This window comes from Hylobates moloch, unplaced genomic scaffold (genome assembly GCF_009828535.3).
Source record: "Hylobates moloch isolate HMO894 unplaced genomic scaffold, HMol_V3 SCAFFOLD_3, whole genome shotgun sequence".
Taxonomy (NCBI): domain Eukaryota; kingdom Metazoa; phylum Chordata; class Mammalia; order Primates; family Hylobatidae; genus Hylobates; species Hylobates moloch.
This window is the reverse complement of record NW_026652278.1, coordinates 39,271,419-39,289,185: the sequence shown is the minus strand read 5'-3', so window position 1 is coordinate 39,289,185 and position 17,767 is coordinate 39,271,419. Positions and strand designations below refer to the sequence as shown.

The 17,767-nt window shown below is 40.4% G+C and overlaps 1 protein-coding gene across 9 annotated transcripts in view; it reads right to left on the bottom strand.

Moving 5' to 3' along the window:
- The window catches only part of NOC3L (NOC3 like DNA replication regulator), a 48,783-nt gene extending 39,662 nt beyond the window's left edge, over positions 1–9,121 (bottom strand). For all 9 annotated transcript variants that reach the window (XR_004244998.2, XR_004244999.2, XR_009212751.1 and 6 more), the window contains exons 1-6: positions 8,981–9,121; positions 7,815–8,022; positions 4,277–4,409; positions 3,367–3,524; positions 2,740–2,796; positions 1,191–1,321 (exon numbers count right to left, since the gene is read on the bottom strand). Coding sequence is in view for 2 of the 9 variants with exons in the window: in XM_032136461.2 (XP_031992352.1) it covers positions 1,191–1,321; positions 2,740–2,796; positions 3,367–3,524; positions 4,277–4,409; positions 7,815–8,022; positions 8,981–8,989 (696 nt within the window). In the remaining 7 variants the exon portion in view is untranslated. The remainder of the gene's footprint in view (positions 1–1,190; positions 1,322–2,739; positions 2,797–3,366; positions 3,525–4,276; positions 4,410–7,814; positions 8,023–8,980) is intronic.
- Positions 9,122–17,767: the final 8,646 nt, after the last annotated feature.

The following is a 17,767-nucleotide window of genomic DNA, read 5'->3' as shown; positions in this document are numbered from 1 at the left end:
ATTTTTCTAAAAACGCTTTTCAAAATATACTAAAATGTTATATACGTTAACCAAATATATTAATCATACACATGAATTAATCGGGAATTACATGTAATATAGCCACATTAACTTGAGCTTCAAAGATAATTTCTATGATGGTTTCAACTGCTTTGATAAACTACTATTGTCTGTGAGCACAGGTTCCTGAGTAGAAGATCTGGGTTCCAATCCAGTGGCTGTTAAAATCTGGAACAAATCACTTGGGTTTTTTAAGTCTCAATTTTCCAGCTGTAAAATTAGATCAATCTCTTATGCCTATGGTTTTGTAATGATTGAGAGAATACAAATAAGAAATATTCCAAATCTCTCTTCCCTAATTCTGCTCTAGATCTTCCCCTCACTTCATTAGAAAAGGACAAGTACTACTCTAAAGCATTCCCGCATGAAATTTGCTTCTATAAATGTAAATAAGCTATTTTATCATTTGATAAACAAATACTTGTTATAATAGTATGCTGGGGACATCAGCATAACAATAATAATAGTATCATTTTATATGACTTCACGTATATTTCATCATATAGTCCTCACCACAAAGTTTTGAAAAAGACACTGTCCTTTTTTAGAGATGAAAGAGTCTTGGATAAATAACTCACCCAAAGTCTCACAGATAGTACTTACCAGGGCCAAGAGTAAACCTCAGATTTCTCTAGCTCATGTGTTATAACCATCACTAACTCACCACTATACACATGGCACAATAACACTTTGACTTTGGCTCTAGTTCACTTAAAATATTTTTAACTTACAAATATTCCTGAACTAATTCCATACACTTCCCTGTAGCGTGCTCCTTTTTAAAAACTCCACAGGTAAGTCAAGCAAATTTGCAAGCAGGTTCCTCCTCCCTAATACAATTTTATAAACTTAAACATTTTTAGAGTTATAACATGTCCAGTGTTTTCATATATGAAGATGAGGAGAATAAGATTCAGAGAGTTTAAGTAACTTTTCTAGGATTACAAAAGAAATTAAGTTCAGACATAGCATTAAGCTAAGATTCTGTCTACTCTTACTGTAACCCAGCTACTATGTTTAGTTAATGCTTTTCCTTTTAGTGCATGCTTATAGGTAACAAGGGAATCTTAACAATTCGGCATTTACACCATACCTAATATAAAGAGCCTAAAGAAATTAATACTACCTACATTACTTTCTGGATCTGATAATATGGCAGATGCCAAGGCTGCAATATGCATCTTCTTCTCTTGTAATTTCTTCTTTCTCTCAATCAAATGTTCTTCTATGGTCAGCTCTCGAATAGGATCTTCAATGATCTCTACAACAGATTAGATGTTCCCTTACATATTCCTCTGCTTACAAGTATCCAAGAATCTTAATAAAATATTTTTACAGTAATAATAATAATGACGACAGCTAAGAATTTTGTATTTATTACTACACATCATCTCCTCAACAATAATACAGGTACTATCATTAGACCCATTTTATAGATAAGAAAACTGAAGCAAAGGAAGAGAAAATAACTTGGCTAAGCTCATAAACCAAAGAGAAATAGGATTCAAACTCAGGCAGTCTGATTCTAGAGCTCTTTTTTTTTTTTTTTTTTGGGACAGGGTCTCACTTGGTCACCTAGGCTGGAGTACAGTGGCACTATCACAGCTTACTGCAGCCTCCACCTCCCAGGCTCAATTGATCCTCCCACCTCAGCCTCCCCAGTAGCTGAGACCATAGGTGTGAGCCACAATACCCAGCTAATTTTTGTATTTTTTGTAGAGACAGGGATTCACCATGTGGCCCAGACTGGTCTGGAACTCCTGGGCTCAAGTGATCCTCCCACCTCAGCATCCCAAAGTGCTTTGATTACAGGCATGAGCCAGTATAACCAGCCTAGAGCTCATATTCTTAGCTTCTATGCTAATAAGCCCAAAATAATTCATATTAATTAACGAATAGGATAATCCTATTTCGTTTTAAGTACAGAATATTCTCCTTTGTTTTTAATACTATATATTACTTTACACAAACTAATACTTCATAGTTTTGGGCTACAGAAAAACATGTCCACCTTAGGAAATTCATAGGGAACTAGATTTAATCAACACTAGCATAATCTGTAATGGTTTTATGATGGGTGACTGAAAACAGTTAAACAGTTGACCTGTAATTCATTTTTGCTATTAATGAGGTCTGCTAAGCAAAAGTAAAATTTAACTAGATTGTCCTGTCACAAATTCCAAACTAATATAATTTCAAACAATAAAATGCATTATTTCAGTTCAACTTTGATTAAATGGTCCTAGGTAATAGAAACTGACATTCAATAATTATATGAAACATATACAAGTATAATTGCGCTAAAAACAAACCAAAATGACTTCATACTACATAATCGCTTTTGTAATTTAAAGCTAAAAAGTTAACAGTTATTTGCAAGTAGGTCTTTCTCTTACAATTAAAAGGAATTCAGAACAGTAATAATTAACAAGACACACTTCTTGTATGCCTAGATATTACAAATACGATTGTGTAAATTTTTCCATATTCGAAAAAATAATCTATTAATAATTCCACAAGGTGAAGCTTTCAAATGTGGAAAAATGTTCAAAGTGACCTTGAAATGAGCAGTACCCCAAAATGTACCTTCCAGATTTTATCTAAAATTAACTCACATTTACTATTATGCAAAAAAATTAATTCTCAATTAACAATTTAGTAACTATACAGACATATTACCTTCCTCAAGTTCCCTCTCTTCTTCTTGATCCTCTTCATCTTTGTTACTATCAGTAACTATATGGAAAACATGTGTATTAAAACTGTGATATATACTTAAGTGGTAAAACTGTAAAGAAATGCTAGGAGGTGATTACGATAAAACTCAGGATAGCAGTTACTTTTATGGGAAGAGCGCAATTAGTGATTGAGGTGAGCACAAGGGAGGACTCTGGAAGCTAGCAGTAGTTTTTTTTCTTGTCTAGACAGTAGTTTTATAGGTATGCGCTTTGTTATAAACCATGTAACTTCACATCTTTTATATCTGAACTTTTCTGTTTTATTTCACATACAAAAGAAGATACATTAAGAAAAGAAAGCTAACCAAGAACAGTTAATATGCTCTAATTTTAGAAACAACAAAATTTAGTGAAAAGAAAATCACCTGAACATTGTAGCTTCAGTTGTCCTCACAGTACAAATTGGTACCTGAGATAATCTATAATTCTGGCCCAAATCATCAAGCTTGCTATAAGACTAATTGAGTATTTTGTAGATATTGGTAAAATTAAATTTTGAGTGAAAAAAACACGTGATATCAGTAAGGGGGTAAAAGTTCAACTAATATTACCAGCTTATTAGATTCACCTGGCTTCTCCCTAGTCTGTGGGATTATACCACTTTTATCTTTGATAGGAAGTAAATGAATCAGTTCCTTCTCTGGTGCAGTTTGCAGAGTTCTTGGTATTTTTTCATATTTATCTATAATGCGTTCATGCTTCCGTTTCTTCGCATGAACAGGCTCACTGCAGGGGAAAAAAAGATCAAATTTCAGTCTTAATAGATCTAAAAAGTTATTTAGAGACCTATCATTTCAAAAGTACAGAAAAATAAACCACCAGCCAACTTTCAATAGGTATATGGATATTAGCACTTAGGCCAGTGTCTGGCACATAGCAGGCACTCAAACAGCAAATGAATAAATGAAATGGGTAAACAACCTACCACACAAACTCAAACTTTGGCTACATCCAGTTTTCCCTCTAGATGTAAAATAAAGGTGAAAGTTACAGCAGATTCTTTTTGAAGAACAGTTCATAAAACCAAGTGTGACTCTTACTTTCCCAAAATCTTTAGAGTATAGCATAGACTTTGGAGTTTAAAAGGTCCAAGTTTAAATTCCAGATACTTGTGACTGCAGGGAACCATCAGTTTCCTCTCTGGAAATGGGAATAAGACTTACCAGCAGGGTAATGAGGATTAAGTGAGATCATAGCCATAAAGAACTCAGAACTGTTCGGCCAATACCTCAAAGTGAGAACAGCATTCTTCCCCCATTCACTCTACTTCACTATTCAGACTCAAAAGAAAGATGCACATTAAATGAAATCACCTTGTCTTATACATGAACCTCCTTTATTTAGGAAATAAGCTAAATGTTTATTCTTTGTAAACATTGTGCTCAAAGGTGAACACCTTGAACCACCTAAGTGAAATTCAGAACCAAGTTTTTAACACTAAATGGATATGAATGATTATAACCCAAATGAAGTATTACCTAGAGGAAAGATCTCTTGTTAGAAAAGATGCTCTTTGTCCTAAATCCTTCATTAACTGTAAGTCATCTTCATCCATCATATCTAAAGGAAGGGCTTCTTCTTCTTCCTCTTCTTCCCTCTCAATCCTTTTACCTGTACCACACACAAAGAAAAATTAGAAACAAGTATCAAAGATGTAGAACTCTCTGCATTTTGGGTTTAAACAGGAAAAGCTTACACTTTCTGAAGCAATCCTCCCACTCCAGCCTCCCAAAATGCTGGGATTACAGGGGTGGGCCATGGCTCCCAGCTGAGCCCAGTGTTTCTAAATGGAAGAACTACTGATAGGCTAGGCAAACAATTCTTTGTCGTACTGGGGTGTTCTGAGTCTGGAAAAATGCTAGCATCTCTGACTCCTGCAATCCAAATGCCAATAGCATTCCCAGGTTATTGTAAAAACCAAAAACTAAATGTCTCCACACACTCTGAAATGCCTTTCAGGACGTTTGAGAACCAACGACTTAAACCCTCAGCTCCTTCTCATCTCCAATTACTTTCACTTCATATTCCATTTCAGCCAGCCTCTCTAATGGCCACATTCCAAACCCTGGTGCTCACCCCTCTCTCTGACCACAAGCTTTTATCCTTCCAGCTCCCATTCAGTTACTTCCACAGCATTTCTTCCTTAACCAACTATGTAACCTTTCAATCCACTGACCACTCCACTTTCTATCTACCAGTGCGTTCTGTCTTCACTCCCTCACTTAGACTGCAAGATTATCACTTCAACCACGCTCTTGCCAATATCCTCAACTATTTTTCTTTCAACACTTCAGGCACTCACATCTAACAAAATCCCAACTACAGATCATTCTAACTTCTCTTTCTGCTCACTGTCTGCGTCTTGCTCTCTTTCTCCTTTTTTTATTTAAAAAAAAAAAGTCAACTAAGTGCCAGGCACTGTTTGAAGTGCTGAGGATTCAACTATGAATAAAACAATCTTAGCATCTTTCCTAGCAGAACTTACAATTCCTCCTGACCCATTAAAACTCGTAAATCTTGGCCGGGCGTGGTGGCTCACACCTGTAATCTTAGCACTTTGGGAGGCCGAGACAGGTGGATTGCTTGAGGTGAGGAGTTCAAAACCAGCCTGGCCAACGTGGTGAAACCCCGTCTTTACTAAAAATACAAAAAATTAGTCAGGCGTGGTGGCACATGCCTGTAATCCTAGCTACTTGGGAAGCTGAGGCAGGAGAATCACTTGAACCCAGTAGGCAGAGATTGCAATGAGCAGAGCAGAGATCATGCCACTGAACTCCAGCCTGGGCAACAAGTGTGAAACTCCGTCTCAAAAAAAAAAAAACCTAGTAAATCTTGCTATATAAATGTACACACTGCACAGAATGGCACTCCTATCTACTTCAAATGAGCCTTCCAAATTTAATAATCCCATTAAAAAATGGGCAAAAGATATGAATAGACATTTCTCAAAAGAAGACATACAAATGGCAAACAGGTATATGAAAAGGTGCTCAACAACACTGATCATCAGGGAAATGTAAATCAAAATTACAATGAGATACCATCTCATCCTAGTTAAAAAGGCTTTTATCCAAAAGACAGGCAGTAACAATGCTGGCAAGGATGTAGAGAAAAGGGAACTCTCATACACTGTCGGTGGAAATGTAAATTAGCACAACCACTATGGAGAAAAGTTTGGAAGTTCCTCAAAAAACTAACACTAAAAATGGAACTACTATATAATCCAGCAATCCCACCCACTGCTAGGCATGAATCCAAAAAAAAGAAATCAGTATACCGAACAGATATCTGCACTCCCATGTTCATTCAGCACTATCCACAAGAGCCAAGATTTGGAAACAACTTAAGTGTTCATAAACAGATGAATGGATAAAGAAAATACGGGGCCGGGCACAGTGGCTCACACCTGTAATCCCAGCACTTTGGGAGGCCAAGGTGGGCGGATCACGAGGTCAGGAGATCGAGACCATCCTGGCCAACATGGTGAAACCGCGGCTCTACTAAAAATACAAAAATCAGCCAGACGTGGTGGTGCGCGCCTGTAATCCTAGCTACTCGGGAGGCTAAGGCAGGAGAATCACTTGAACTGGGGAGTCAGAGGTTGCAGTGAGCCAGGATCGTGCCACTGCACTCCAGCCTGGCAACAGAGAGAGACTCCGTCTCAAAAAAATAATAATAATTAAAAAAAAAAAAAGAAAATATGGTACATATACACAATGTAGTATTATTCAGCCACAAAAAAGAATGAGATCCTGTGTGCAACAACATGGATGAAACCAAAGGCCATTATGCTAAGTTAAATAAGCTAGGCACAGAAAGACAAATTTCACATGTTCTCACTTATTTGTGGTGGCTAAAAATTGAAACAAGTGAACTCATGAAGAGAGTAGAATGATGGTTACCACTGGCTGGGAAAGGCAGTTGGAGGAGACAGGAGTAGGGATGGTTAATGGGTACAAAAATACACTTAGATAGAAAAAGATCTAGTATTTGATAGGATGACTACAGTCAACAATAATTTATTGTATGTTTTAAAATAACTAAAAAAGTATAACTGGATTGTTTGTAACACAAAGATAAATGCTTGAGGTGATGGATACCACATTTACTCTGATGTGATTATGCATTGTATGCCTGTATCAAAGTACCTCATGTATCCCATAAATATATACACCTACTATGTACCCACAACATTAGAAAAAAAAAAAACTTTAGCTGGGTGCAGTGGCTCACCCTTACAATCCCAGCACTTTTGGAGGCTGAAGCAGGAGGATCGCCTGAGCCCAGGAGGTCAAGGCTATAGTGGGCTATTTTTGCACACTGCACTCCAGCCTGGGTGACAGAACAAGACCCTATCTATTTAAAAAAATAATAATAATAATTTTTTTAAAATGGACCTGAGAAGACTGAACAGTTGTCTAATAATCTGATATAGTCAAATAAGAATACCCTAAAAGTATCAGTAAAGTTGTAGAACTAGCCTGACTCAAAATAGTCATATTCCTTACATGTTTTGAGTACTTAAGAGTTTTTAGATAGTTTTACAAAATAACCATGACAATTACAACTCAATTTCACCCCAAGTTTCCACATGAAAAGAAAGCCAGAAGTTTAGAAGTGTACCTTGGCAATACTGTGAAGAGTGAACCAGAGACAAGAAATGTTCTTACCTTACCTAACTGCTGGTGAATGGGAAAGTGGCAGCACTGGCACACTGCCCAACATTTATGTACCTGAGTACTTTCAGTTTGTTTTCCCAAGTACTGCATCTTCAGATCTGCTTTCCAGACAAACTAAAAGCAGAAGCTTGAATGAATACTGTATTGAAATGTTTTCTCATACTGACTGTGATAAAGTATATATGCTTTATAGCAGTCCTATAGGACTACTATCCTTACCCACTCTAGGAAGATCTGAGAACAAGAAAAGCGATTACTAGAAAGCAAAGTTATTTCCATGAAGAACACTTCAGAATAAATCAATGGAAACCAGAGCACATGATGTTTTCACAATTACCTGGTCGCTTTTCCTTTGGGTTCTCCAATGGAATGGGTTTCTTAGACACAGCATCTTTCACAGCTTGCCTTAGTTTCCTCTGTTCTTTTCGGTACTTCTTGAGAGAGCTTTGCTGTTTAAACTGCTTATTTTTTAGCTTGTTTTCAAGTTTGACTTTACTAGTTTTTATTAACTTGCGAAAGCTTGGGATCTGTTTTTTATTTCTTCTCTAGAAAATAACAGAAAGAATACTGCATACCCAGAAACTTATTTTTAAAATCAGGTTAAAGAGAACTGATTACAAATTTCATCAGACCAATTCCACAATTTCAATGTCCCACAGCCATGGACTTGCATATGAGAGCTAAAACCAAACGATGGCTTTAATCCTACAGAAGAGCGCTACAGCATCAGTTATTCAACCCTAATCCACAGCAATTCAAAGGGTTCTACGATCCCCAAACAGGTTAAGAACCACTGATCTAGTAGTGGTAAGAGGCTATTCAAGGCTAGTTTAACACCTGGAGTTTAACACGTTCAAAGCAAAATGCTGGCTGTCTTTAATAAAACTTACATTTATCTACGATTTTATCATTTACAAAGTGCTCCAACAAATCACCTCCAACAGCCTAGTTGAGTACTGACTGCTATTATCCTTACATTACTGATGAAGCTGCCAAAAGACCCATAAACTAAGGAGGGCAAAACTGAATTCGGATCTTTGGATTCCACTTCTCTTGCTGGTGACTCCTCATTCAGAAATCCCAAAGTTAGTCCTGAACCCCAGGACTACCTCTTATTTTCTGTGAGAACCAGGGCAAATCACTTGCTTTTCTATCTCTTTACCCTTTATGGGTACCGTGACTCACAACATAAACTCGCTGAGGGTGGGACTCTGCTTCTCATTTGTGAAAAACGAGTTCGAAAGACGGTCTTGAAAAATTCCTTCAAAGTCTCAAATCCCACGGATGCAGAACTCCGTGCCTGTCTCTTCGTGATACCCTGAAGTCGTGCGCGCACGCAGTGGGTAACCAAGGATGAGCTCGGTGTAAGGACTGGAAAGCCCCCAGTCTAAACCACCGCCCCCTAGACAAGGGTGAAAACCTGCCTAAAAGCTAACTGAGGCAGTGACTCTATCACCCGGAGGGGCCCTAGGCCGCGGGGACCGGGCTTCTGAGAACACTTACCGCCTTCATCCTTAGGCCTTAAAGGAATGCCGGCCAGACAAGTTCACCAGAAGCAGGGTTAATATAAAAATCCCGGCAAATGACACACGTGCCGAATCCCCTACACTACCACAGCCGGAAGCGGCCTTCAGTCCCTCCCAATCCTCCGCCGCCGGAAGTGAGGGCGGGACTTCCGTAAACAGGTTTGGCCCGCGCCCTCTCGCGGTGACTGTCTCCTGGCCTTGGGCCGGTTGCGCCCCGGCGTGCGCGCGCGGACTGGCACGAGCGAAGCCCCGAGGGGCGTCGGTGCCAAAGGCGGGAAGCCGGGCGGGAGGGGCGCATTTTGCAAGGTTATCTGAGTATGATTCTTTGACTCTCCCCCTATTTATTTTTTAAAACCTTGAGAAAATCGGGCTCCTCCTCTCAGAATGAGAGGACTTGGTTTTTTCATCACCTCACTGCATTTTGTGCCTCTCCTCACGTTGCTTATCTCATGCTGTTATAGATACTGATTTTCGTAGTCTTTTTCCTCCATACAGTCCTCAGGGCAGAAAGAAGCTTATTTCTTTTGTGCAATGCCTGCCCCTCGACGGACATTCTGGCCGTGTTTGTAGAATGGCGAATAATTTCTCATCAGCCTCGGTCACTTAAAAGTCTGATTCTTAGTGTTTTATTTTGCAATTTTTTTGCTTTAATTTTTAACCATTGTCTGATAAAGAACTGTATCCGTGGCTGGGTGCGGTGGTTCACGCTTGTAATCCCAGCACTTTGGGAGGCCGAGGCGGGTGGATAACCTGAGTTCCAGGAGTTCGAGACCAGCCTGGCCAACATAGTGAAACCTTGTCTCTACTAAAAATACAAAAATCAGCCAGACGTGGTGGCGTGCGCCTGTAATCCTAGCTACTCGGGAGGCTGAGACAGGGGAATCGCTTGAACCCAGGAGGCGGAGGTTGCAGTGAGCCGAGATCACACCACTGCACTCCAGCCTGGGTGACAGAGCAAGGCTGTCTCAAAAAAAAAAAAAAAAAAAAAAAAAAAAACTATCTGCATTTCAGTATCTTACAACTTTGGGTAAATTCTGTCTGCTTAGTAATTTCACCAAAGTCGTTTTTTGTTTTTGTTTTTGTTTTTTTGTGACGGAGTCTTGTTCTGTCGCCCAGGCTGGAGTGCAGTGGCGCAATCTCGGCTCACTGCAAGCTCCGCCGCCCGGGTTCACGCCATTCTCCTGCCTCAGCCTCCCGAGTAACTGGGACTACAGGCGTCCACCACTACGCCCGGCTAACTTTTTGTATTTTTAGTAGAGCCGGGGGGGTTTCACCGTGTTAGCCAGGATGGTCTCGATCTCCTGACCTCGTGATCCACCCACCTTGGCCTCCCAAAGTGCAGGGATAACAGGCATGAGCCACTGCGCCCGGCCTAAAGTTCATTTTTACAGGAAGTTTTATGGATTGCAAGAATAAGAGTGTCAAAATGCTTGTCTCTCAAAGACTTTTTTTTTCTCAATAAATTTAAGCATTCCACTTCAAGTTTTTTGTGGGTTTTTTTGAGTCTATGATTTTTGAGCATGGCCCTGACACAGAGTCTGGCCTCGCAGTCCGGAGCAGGTGGGAAAAGCCAGCAGTGCGGCTCAGAGGGTTCTGAGCCACTTGGATAGTGTTGCTCTTAGAGAGACTGAGGGAAAAAAGTACCAATTTCCTGATCCCACCACAAAGACCAAGAGGTCCATCTGGCACTCTTCTTTCAACCTGCCTTCCAACTTCTTCCTTGCTCTGTCTCCTTCCACACAGTGTCAGAAACAGCAGAGCCTGTCCCGCTGATGTATCAAACAAGTGGAAAACATCAGCCTGTGCTCTTCCCAAGTGCCTGAATTCCCTCCCAAGCATATCAACATATCTACAGCCACTCCCATCCTTTTAGCCTTCCTTCCAGTCTCTCCAAGGATGAGACATCCCCATTCCAGTTCAAAACCAACTCCTCCCAGCTTCATCAGATTCTTGTATCATTAATTATCCCTTCTTTCCTGTGTTCTTTCCCTCTCTAATAGATCCTTCCCCTCAGCTTATAAACATATTCAAATCTCTTCCATTTTTAAGATTTGTTCTAATAAGCTTATCTCCCTTTAATTGCTCTTTTATATGCCTCTTTTCCTACTTGTCCTTACTTCCAGAAAAAAGTATTCTCTTAGCGTCTCCCCTTTCTCTTCTCTATTGTCAGCCCAATCCTGTGCTAGTATTTTCTTTTTTAATATAAAGATTGCCTTTTTAAATTTTTTTCTCTGTTGCCCAGGCTGGAGTGCAGTGGCAGCTCTCAGCTCACTGCAGCCTTAACCTCCCAGGCTCAAGGGATCCTCCACCTCAGCTTCCTGGGTAGCTGAAACTACAGGCACGCACCACCATGCCCGGCTAATTTATATTATTTGTAGAGATTTGGTCTTGCTATATTGCCTAGGCTGGTCTCAAACTCCTGGGCTCAAGCAGTCCTCCCACCTCAACCTCCCAAAGTGCTGGGATTACAGGCATGAGTCACCATGCCCAGCATGTGCTAGCTTTTTTAAGAACTGTGTCATACTCTTGGCCCATTTTAAGTTTACAATCAACTAAAATCTCTGGATCCTTTTAAAACAATTGTTGCCAAGCTAAATCTCTCCCATCTTGAATTCGAGCAGCCTGTTGTTTGAAAATACTCAAAAATGGAAGTTTATATGATTCCTTTTAATTCCATTTAATCTTGCTGGTTTCTTAATTCTGTGTGTCCACCTTTGTGTCATCTCTTCTTCACTCAATCCACTGCCAAGCCCCATTTGGATTCCAGATCCTCTTAGATCCCTTAGAGCTTTCCTGGACACTTGAGCTGATAAGGGTCACTGGGCTTTCCCAAACTAGTATCATAGGGATTGTACCTGGAGATTCCTGTTAGCACTTTCGGGAAGTCTGTTAAGAACTTACGTGGCTTTGCCCATAACATTCCGCTGAAACTGATCTAATTAAGGTCACCAAGAACCTCCAAATTGTTGTTGAGTTTTTTCTAATTGTGTATGGAATTACTTCTTTCTCATTTAACCTCACTAGATCTCTCTGCTGCCTTTGATGCTACACATATCTCCCTTCACACATTAGAATGTTGATTCCCTTGGCTTTCCTAATAGACTGTTCCCCAGGTTCTCCTCCTACCTCCATTTCTTCCTCCTTAGGCCTCTTGAATGTAGGTGACTCTCAGGGTTCTACTCTTGGCCCACTTGTCTACTATGCTTCTTGCTCTACTTGCTCTTCCAGCTTGATTTCATCCATCTACCTATTACAAAGAGATTTTGTCCAGCCCATACTTCTTCCCCAAGCTTCGTTCTTGTAGCCACCTGCCTCCTGGACAGCTCTACCTGCTAACCATGGGACTTCACATTACCATGTTCAAAAGAACTATTTTTTTTCACTTGTACCACTTCTAACATTCCCTATTTCTTTCTTTTACCCACAGCTAGAATCCCAAATACTCCAGAGATATTTGTCAACAAGCCAGGGCTTTCTTGGCCGTTTACCATATTATAATTAATCCATTTTCTATAAACAAACAGTTTTGAAAACTGTCACTAAGTGGACATGGAATAATAAATAAGGCTTCTTTTTTCCAGTACCACAAGATAATTTACATAAGTTACAATAAGGGACTATATGAATGTTTGCCACTTTGTAGTAAGTGTTTGGAGACAGAAAAAGCCCACACTTCAGTATCACAAATTAGAAAATAAACGTCGTAATTGGATGTTATCAGTGTCAATCATCTTAGACATAAAAGAGGCAGGCAGGCAGCCCTACAACTGACCCAAAGGGGACCTGTGGAAATTAGAAAAAGCTTCCATTTCCCTAAGACACTTCACGGTCATAGACCAAAAAAAAAAGTTTGCTATCTTTACAAATAAACTATGAATGATGCGCCTGGAATTGTACAATATACAGTTCTCCCTTATGTCGAAGTGCTTGGCTCTGCCTAGGCTTCTTTCTGTTTCCCTTCCTAAAATCCAGGGGAAACAAAAACAAAACTAAGCTAAACTAAAATAAAAACCAGGGGAGGGAAGGAGTCTAGCATCTCTGTTCAGACCTTTGAGATAGTGTGACAGTTAAGGGAAAAAAAAAAAAAAACTCACTATCAGAGAGCTAAAAAAAAAATCACTGTAATATTTAAGTAATATTTAGATACTACTGTCCAGACATTGTGGCTCCTGCGTGTAATCCCAGCACTTTGGGAGGCTGAGGCAGGAGGATTATTTGAGGCCAGGTGTTCAAGGCTACAGTGAGCTGTGAGGGTGCCACTGCACTCCAGCCTGGGCGACAGAGTGAGGCTATCTCAAAAAAAAAAAAAAAAAAAATTTGAAAATACGTATATCATGGTCTCTACCTTTGAAAATGTTAAAATATTGTTGAGAAATTGTGTGTGTGTGTGTGTGTGTGTGTGTGTGTGTGTAGTTGAGAATGATAATTATGAATTACCAAATAGAGAATAATAGAAAAGATCGCATAGGTGCTAAAAAATAAAGAAAAGCTGCTTTAGAGGAAGTCATAGAGCAACGTATACCTAAATGAGATCAGCAGAAAGGACAAAGTTTAAATAGATGCGATAATTTGTTCTAAGCAAGGTCACTCAGGTAGTACAAATAATTTATATTGTGGTGCATCAGAAAATTATGTTAAGATAGCTAATAATTATAATTAATTATTAAATTAAAAGTATTAACCAAAAACCAAAATAATAACAAACATTAGAATAATGATGTAGCAGATTTTTTGTCCCGCTGAACCCACAGCTTAAATCACCCCAAAAGCAGTGGCAGGCCAGGAATTAGTGGCTGCAGTGAGTTATGATCTCACCACTGCACCCCAGCCTGGGCAACAGAGCAAGACCTCATCTCAAAAACAAACAAAAGCAGTGACAGGGAAGTTCCCACAAGGGTGTGTCCCAAACTGTCTTGAGAAAAGGCCCCCAGTTGGGATTCCATAGAAAGAAGCATTTTTTTTTTTTATTTTTTTTTTTTGAGACAGAGTTCACTCTTGTTGCCCAGGCTGGAGTGCAATGGCACAATCTCGGCTCACCTCAACCTCCGCCTCCCAGGTTCAAGTGCTTCTCCTGCCTCAGCCTCCCAAGTAGCTGGGATTACAGGCATGTGCCAACATGCCCGGCTAATTTTGTATTTTTAGTAGAGACAGGGTTTCTCCATGTTGGTCAGGCTGGTCTTGAACTCCCTACCTCAGGTGATCCGCCCGCCTCAGCCTCCCAAAGTACTGGGATTACAGGTGTAAGCCACTGTGCCCAGCCAAAAGAAGCATTAAATGCCAGGGTGATCAACCCAAAACAATTGTTAGGAGAACTTACCTACAGAGTGCTGTAGCAATCCTCATGATGGACAGTGAGAGAAAAGGGGTGTGGACCTAGATATGTCCACAGTGAGGGGGTCAGGGTACGGAGTTTATATGAGGGTTTAAGGTATTTGACTCAGGGCCTGATCCAGTACATTCAGTGTTTTGGGCAACAACTTGGATACTTTTATCAGTGCCTGGGACTGTTCAAGGCCCCAGTTTGTGTTGAAGCCTGCTGGGATGAACCTGCAGCTGGCTAGGTCACAGAGCAGTCAAGGCACTCTGATTTTTTGTTCAGGACACAGAAAGCCGCATGGGGCTGTGGGGGACGTCTCCTGGGGGCCCTACACAAACGGTGGTGGTGTCTCGTCTACGTATCCTCAGTACTTCCTGTTCCATACATGCTGAAAAAGTCCTCTGAGCACTTGCAAATTTTCACTTAAGGACTTTTTCTGGACCCCTGTAGGGCAGGTCTGAAGTGCCACAGATTTTTCCACTGGAAGCATCCTTCAATCAACAACAAATGGTAATTGAAGGATAACTATACCGATTGTGGTAGGCTGAAAAATGACTTCCAAATATCTGAAGGCTAAGTCCCTGGAAACATGAATATTAACTTATACGGGCAAAGGTGTGATTAAGTTAAAGATTTTGAGATGAAGAGATTATCCAGGTGGGCAATCACATGGATCCTTTTAAGAGACAGGAGATTTCACACAGACAGACAAGAAGGTAATGTGACCACATAGGCAGAGATTGGAGTGATGTAGACAAGTCAAGGAATTCTAGCAGCCACCAGAAGGGGGAAGAGATAAGGAACAAACTCTCCCCTAGAGCTCAGTCCAGTGATATTAAGTTCAGACTTGTAGCCTCTAGAACTGAGAGGATAAATTTCTGTGTTTTAAGCCACCAAATTTGTGATGATTTGTTACAGCAGCCATAGAAAACTAATATACCAATAAAATATAACAAAAACATACCAATGTCCTTAATCCTCAGAGGTAGAACACCTCTAAGGCAGCGCTCCCCAACCTTTTTGGCATCAGGGACGGGTTTTGAGGAAGACAGTTTTTCCACAGATCAGGGTGGGGGATGGTTTCAGGAAGAAACTGTTCCACTTCAGATCATCAGGCATTAGTTAGATTCTCATAAGGAGCGTCCCACCTAGATCCCTCGAATGTGCAGTTCACAATTGGGTTCAAGCTCCTATGAGAATCTAATGCCTCCACTGATCTGACAGGAGGCGGAGCTCAGGCAGTAATGTCACTCACCTGCCGCTCACCTCCTGCTGTACAGCCCAGTTCCTAACAGGCCACGGACTGGTACAGGTCTGTGGTCCCAGGGTTGGGGACCCCTGCTCTAAGACATCTTCCACTTTGTCTCCCAAAGATTGAGTTCCACCTGCAGAGATATCCTACTCATCAGCACACTCTATTAGTGTCCTTTGCTTCCCTCTCATAACCCCACCCTGCTAGCAATGGTTCCTGGACTCACCTTCAAAATAAACCACTTGCACTCAAGTCCTTATGTATCTGTTTCCTTGGGCTGCCATAAAAAAGAACCAAAAGTTGGGTGGATTAAAACAACCAAAATTTATTCTCTCACAGCTCTGGAAGCAAGGTGTCTAAAATCAAGATGTTGGCATTGTTTGTTTATGTTTAGGGCTCTGAGGAAGAATCTGTTCCATGCCTCTGTCCTGGATTCTGGTGACAGCTGGCAATCCTTGGCAATCTTTGGCTTGTAGATGCATCAATCCAATCTCTGCCCCCATCTTTACGTATTATTCTCCTGTGTCCCTGTGTCTTCACATGTCTGTCTTCCCCTCTTATAAGGATACTAGTCATATTGGATTAAGGGCCCACCCTAATGACCTCATGTTAACTTTATTACATTTGCAAAGACCTTTCCAAATAAGATCATGTTCATAGTTACCAGGGATTAGATTTCAACATATCTTTTTTTTTTGGAGGGGGGACACGATTCAACCCAAGATCAAATTCAGAGGACCCCAGCATACCACTTATTTAGGTACTTTTTATGTTTCCCTAGATATGAATTATTTCATTTAATCTTCAATAATCTTATGATATAAATATTAGCTGTGTTTAATTTGTTTTTATTTAATTAATGAATTACTGGATTAGATATTATAGCGTGGCCAAGTTTGTGTTTACACCAGATGGGAAACATAACAAGATGCCAGTCCTGCTAGTGGGAATAGTTTTCCAACAAAAGGGATCAAATACCTTAAGCTGTTTCCTAATCTGCAATATTATGGTCAGGGAAAAATTTAAGAGGGATTTTCCTAGGGTTGTGATACATGTTCTTTTTTATTTAAGATGTTTGTTGATAAATTAAGCTAAGAAATGACATTTCCGGTTTCTTTACTTACATTGATTGTTCAAAGCCATTCTTTATTTATTCATTGTCTTTCAAAATCCCTAGGGAAGGAAAAGTGGATTCCATGCACAAAGTCATGTACAGTTTCTGATAGTCCTTTGAGCAGCAATAGTTTCTCATCCTCCACTCTGTACCAGACTCTGCTAGGAGCTCGCTGTGAAAGAACGTTCTGTAAAACAAGGATGTATTGTCTCTAGGTCTCTATTTCAAAGCTGCTGGGAAGCACAGCTGAATGGGAAGGAAACTATCAAACTAACATCTAAGGTATCATGTATATCGTCCTCACACCTCCCACAGTGCCAATCCTACTTATTTTATTTTTTTAATTTACTATTATTTATTATTTTTATTTTGAGACAAGCTCTTACTCTGTTGCCCAGGCTGGAGTGCAGTGGCTCATTCATGACTCACTGCAGCCTTGACCTCCTGGGCTCAAGTGATCCTCTTACTTCAGCCTCCAAAGTAGCTGGGACCATAGGTGCACACCACCATACCCTGCTAATTGTTTACCTACTTATTTTACTAATAATACTCTGTGCTCCAAGCCGGACTCGGTGGCTCACACATATAATCCCAGCACTTTGGGAGGCCAAGGGAAGTGGATCACCTGAGGTCAGGAGTTCAAGACCAGCCTGGCCAATATGGTGAAACCCCATCTCTATTGAAAACACAAAAATTAGCCAGGCATGATGGTGTACACCTGTAATCCCAGCTACTCAGGTGGCTGAGGCAGGAGAATCACTTGAATCAGGGAGGCAAAGGTTGCAGTGAGCCAAGATCGTGCCACTGTACTCCAGCCTAGGCACCAGAGCAAGACCCAATTTCAAACAAACAAACACACAAAAACTCTGTACTCCACCTATCACCAAAGTTCAAGTCCTGCCTGCCTTTGGTTACAAATTTGGAAATACTTGTGCATATACTCCAAAGACCTGCTTGGGTGGCATTTATGCTTCTGATTTCTTTCCTTCATTTTCCAAGCTGCTACTGCTGATCTTACTTTAAATTCACTTGGGCAAATAAATGCATAGGTAAGTAAAATCAGTGGATATCGATGAAACTG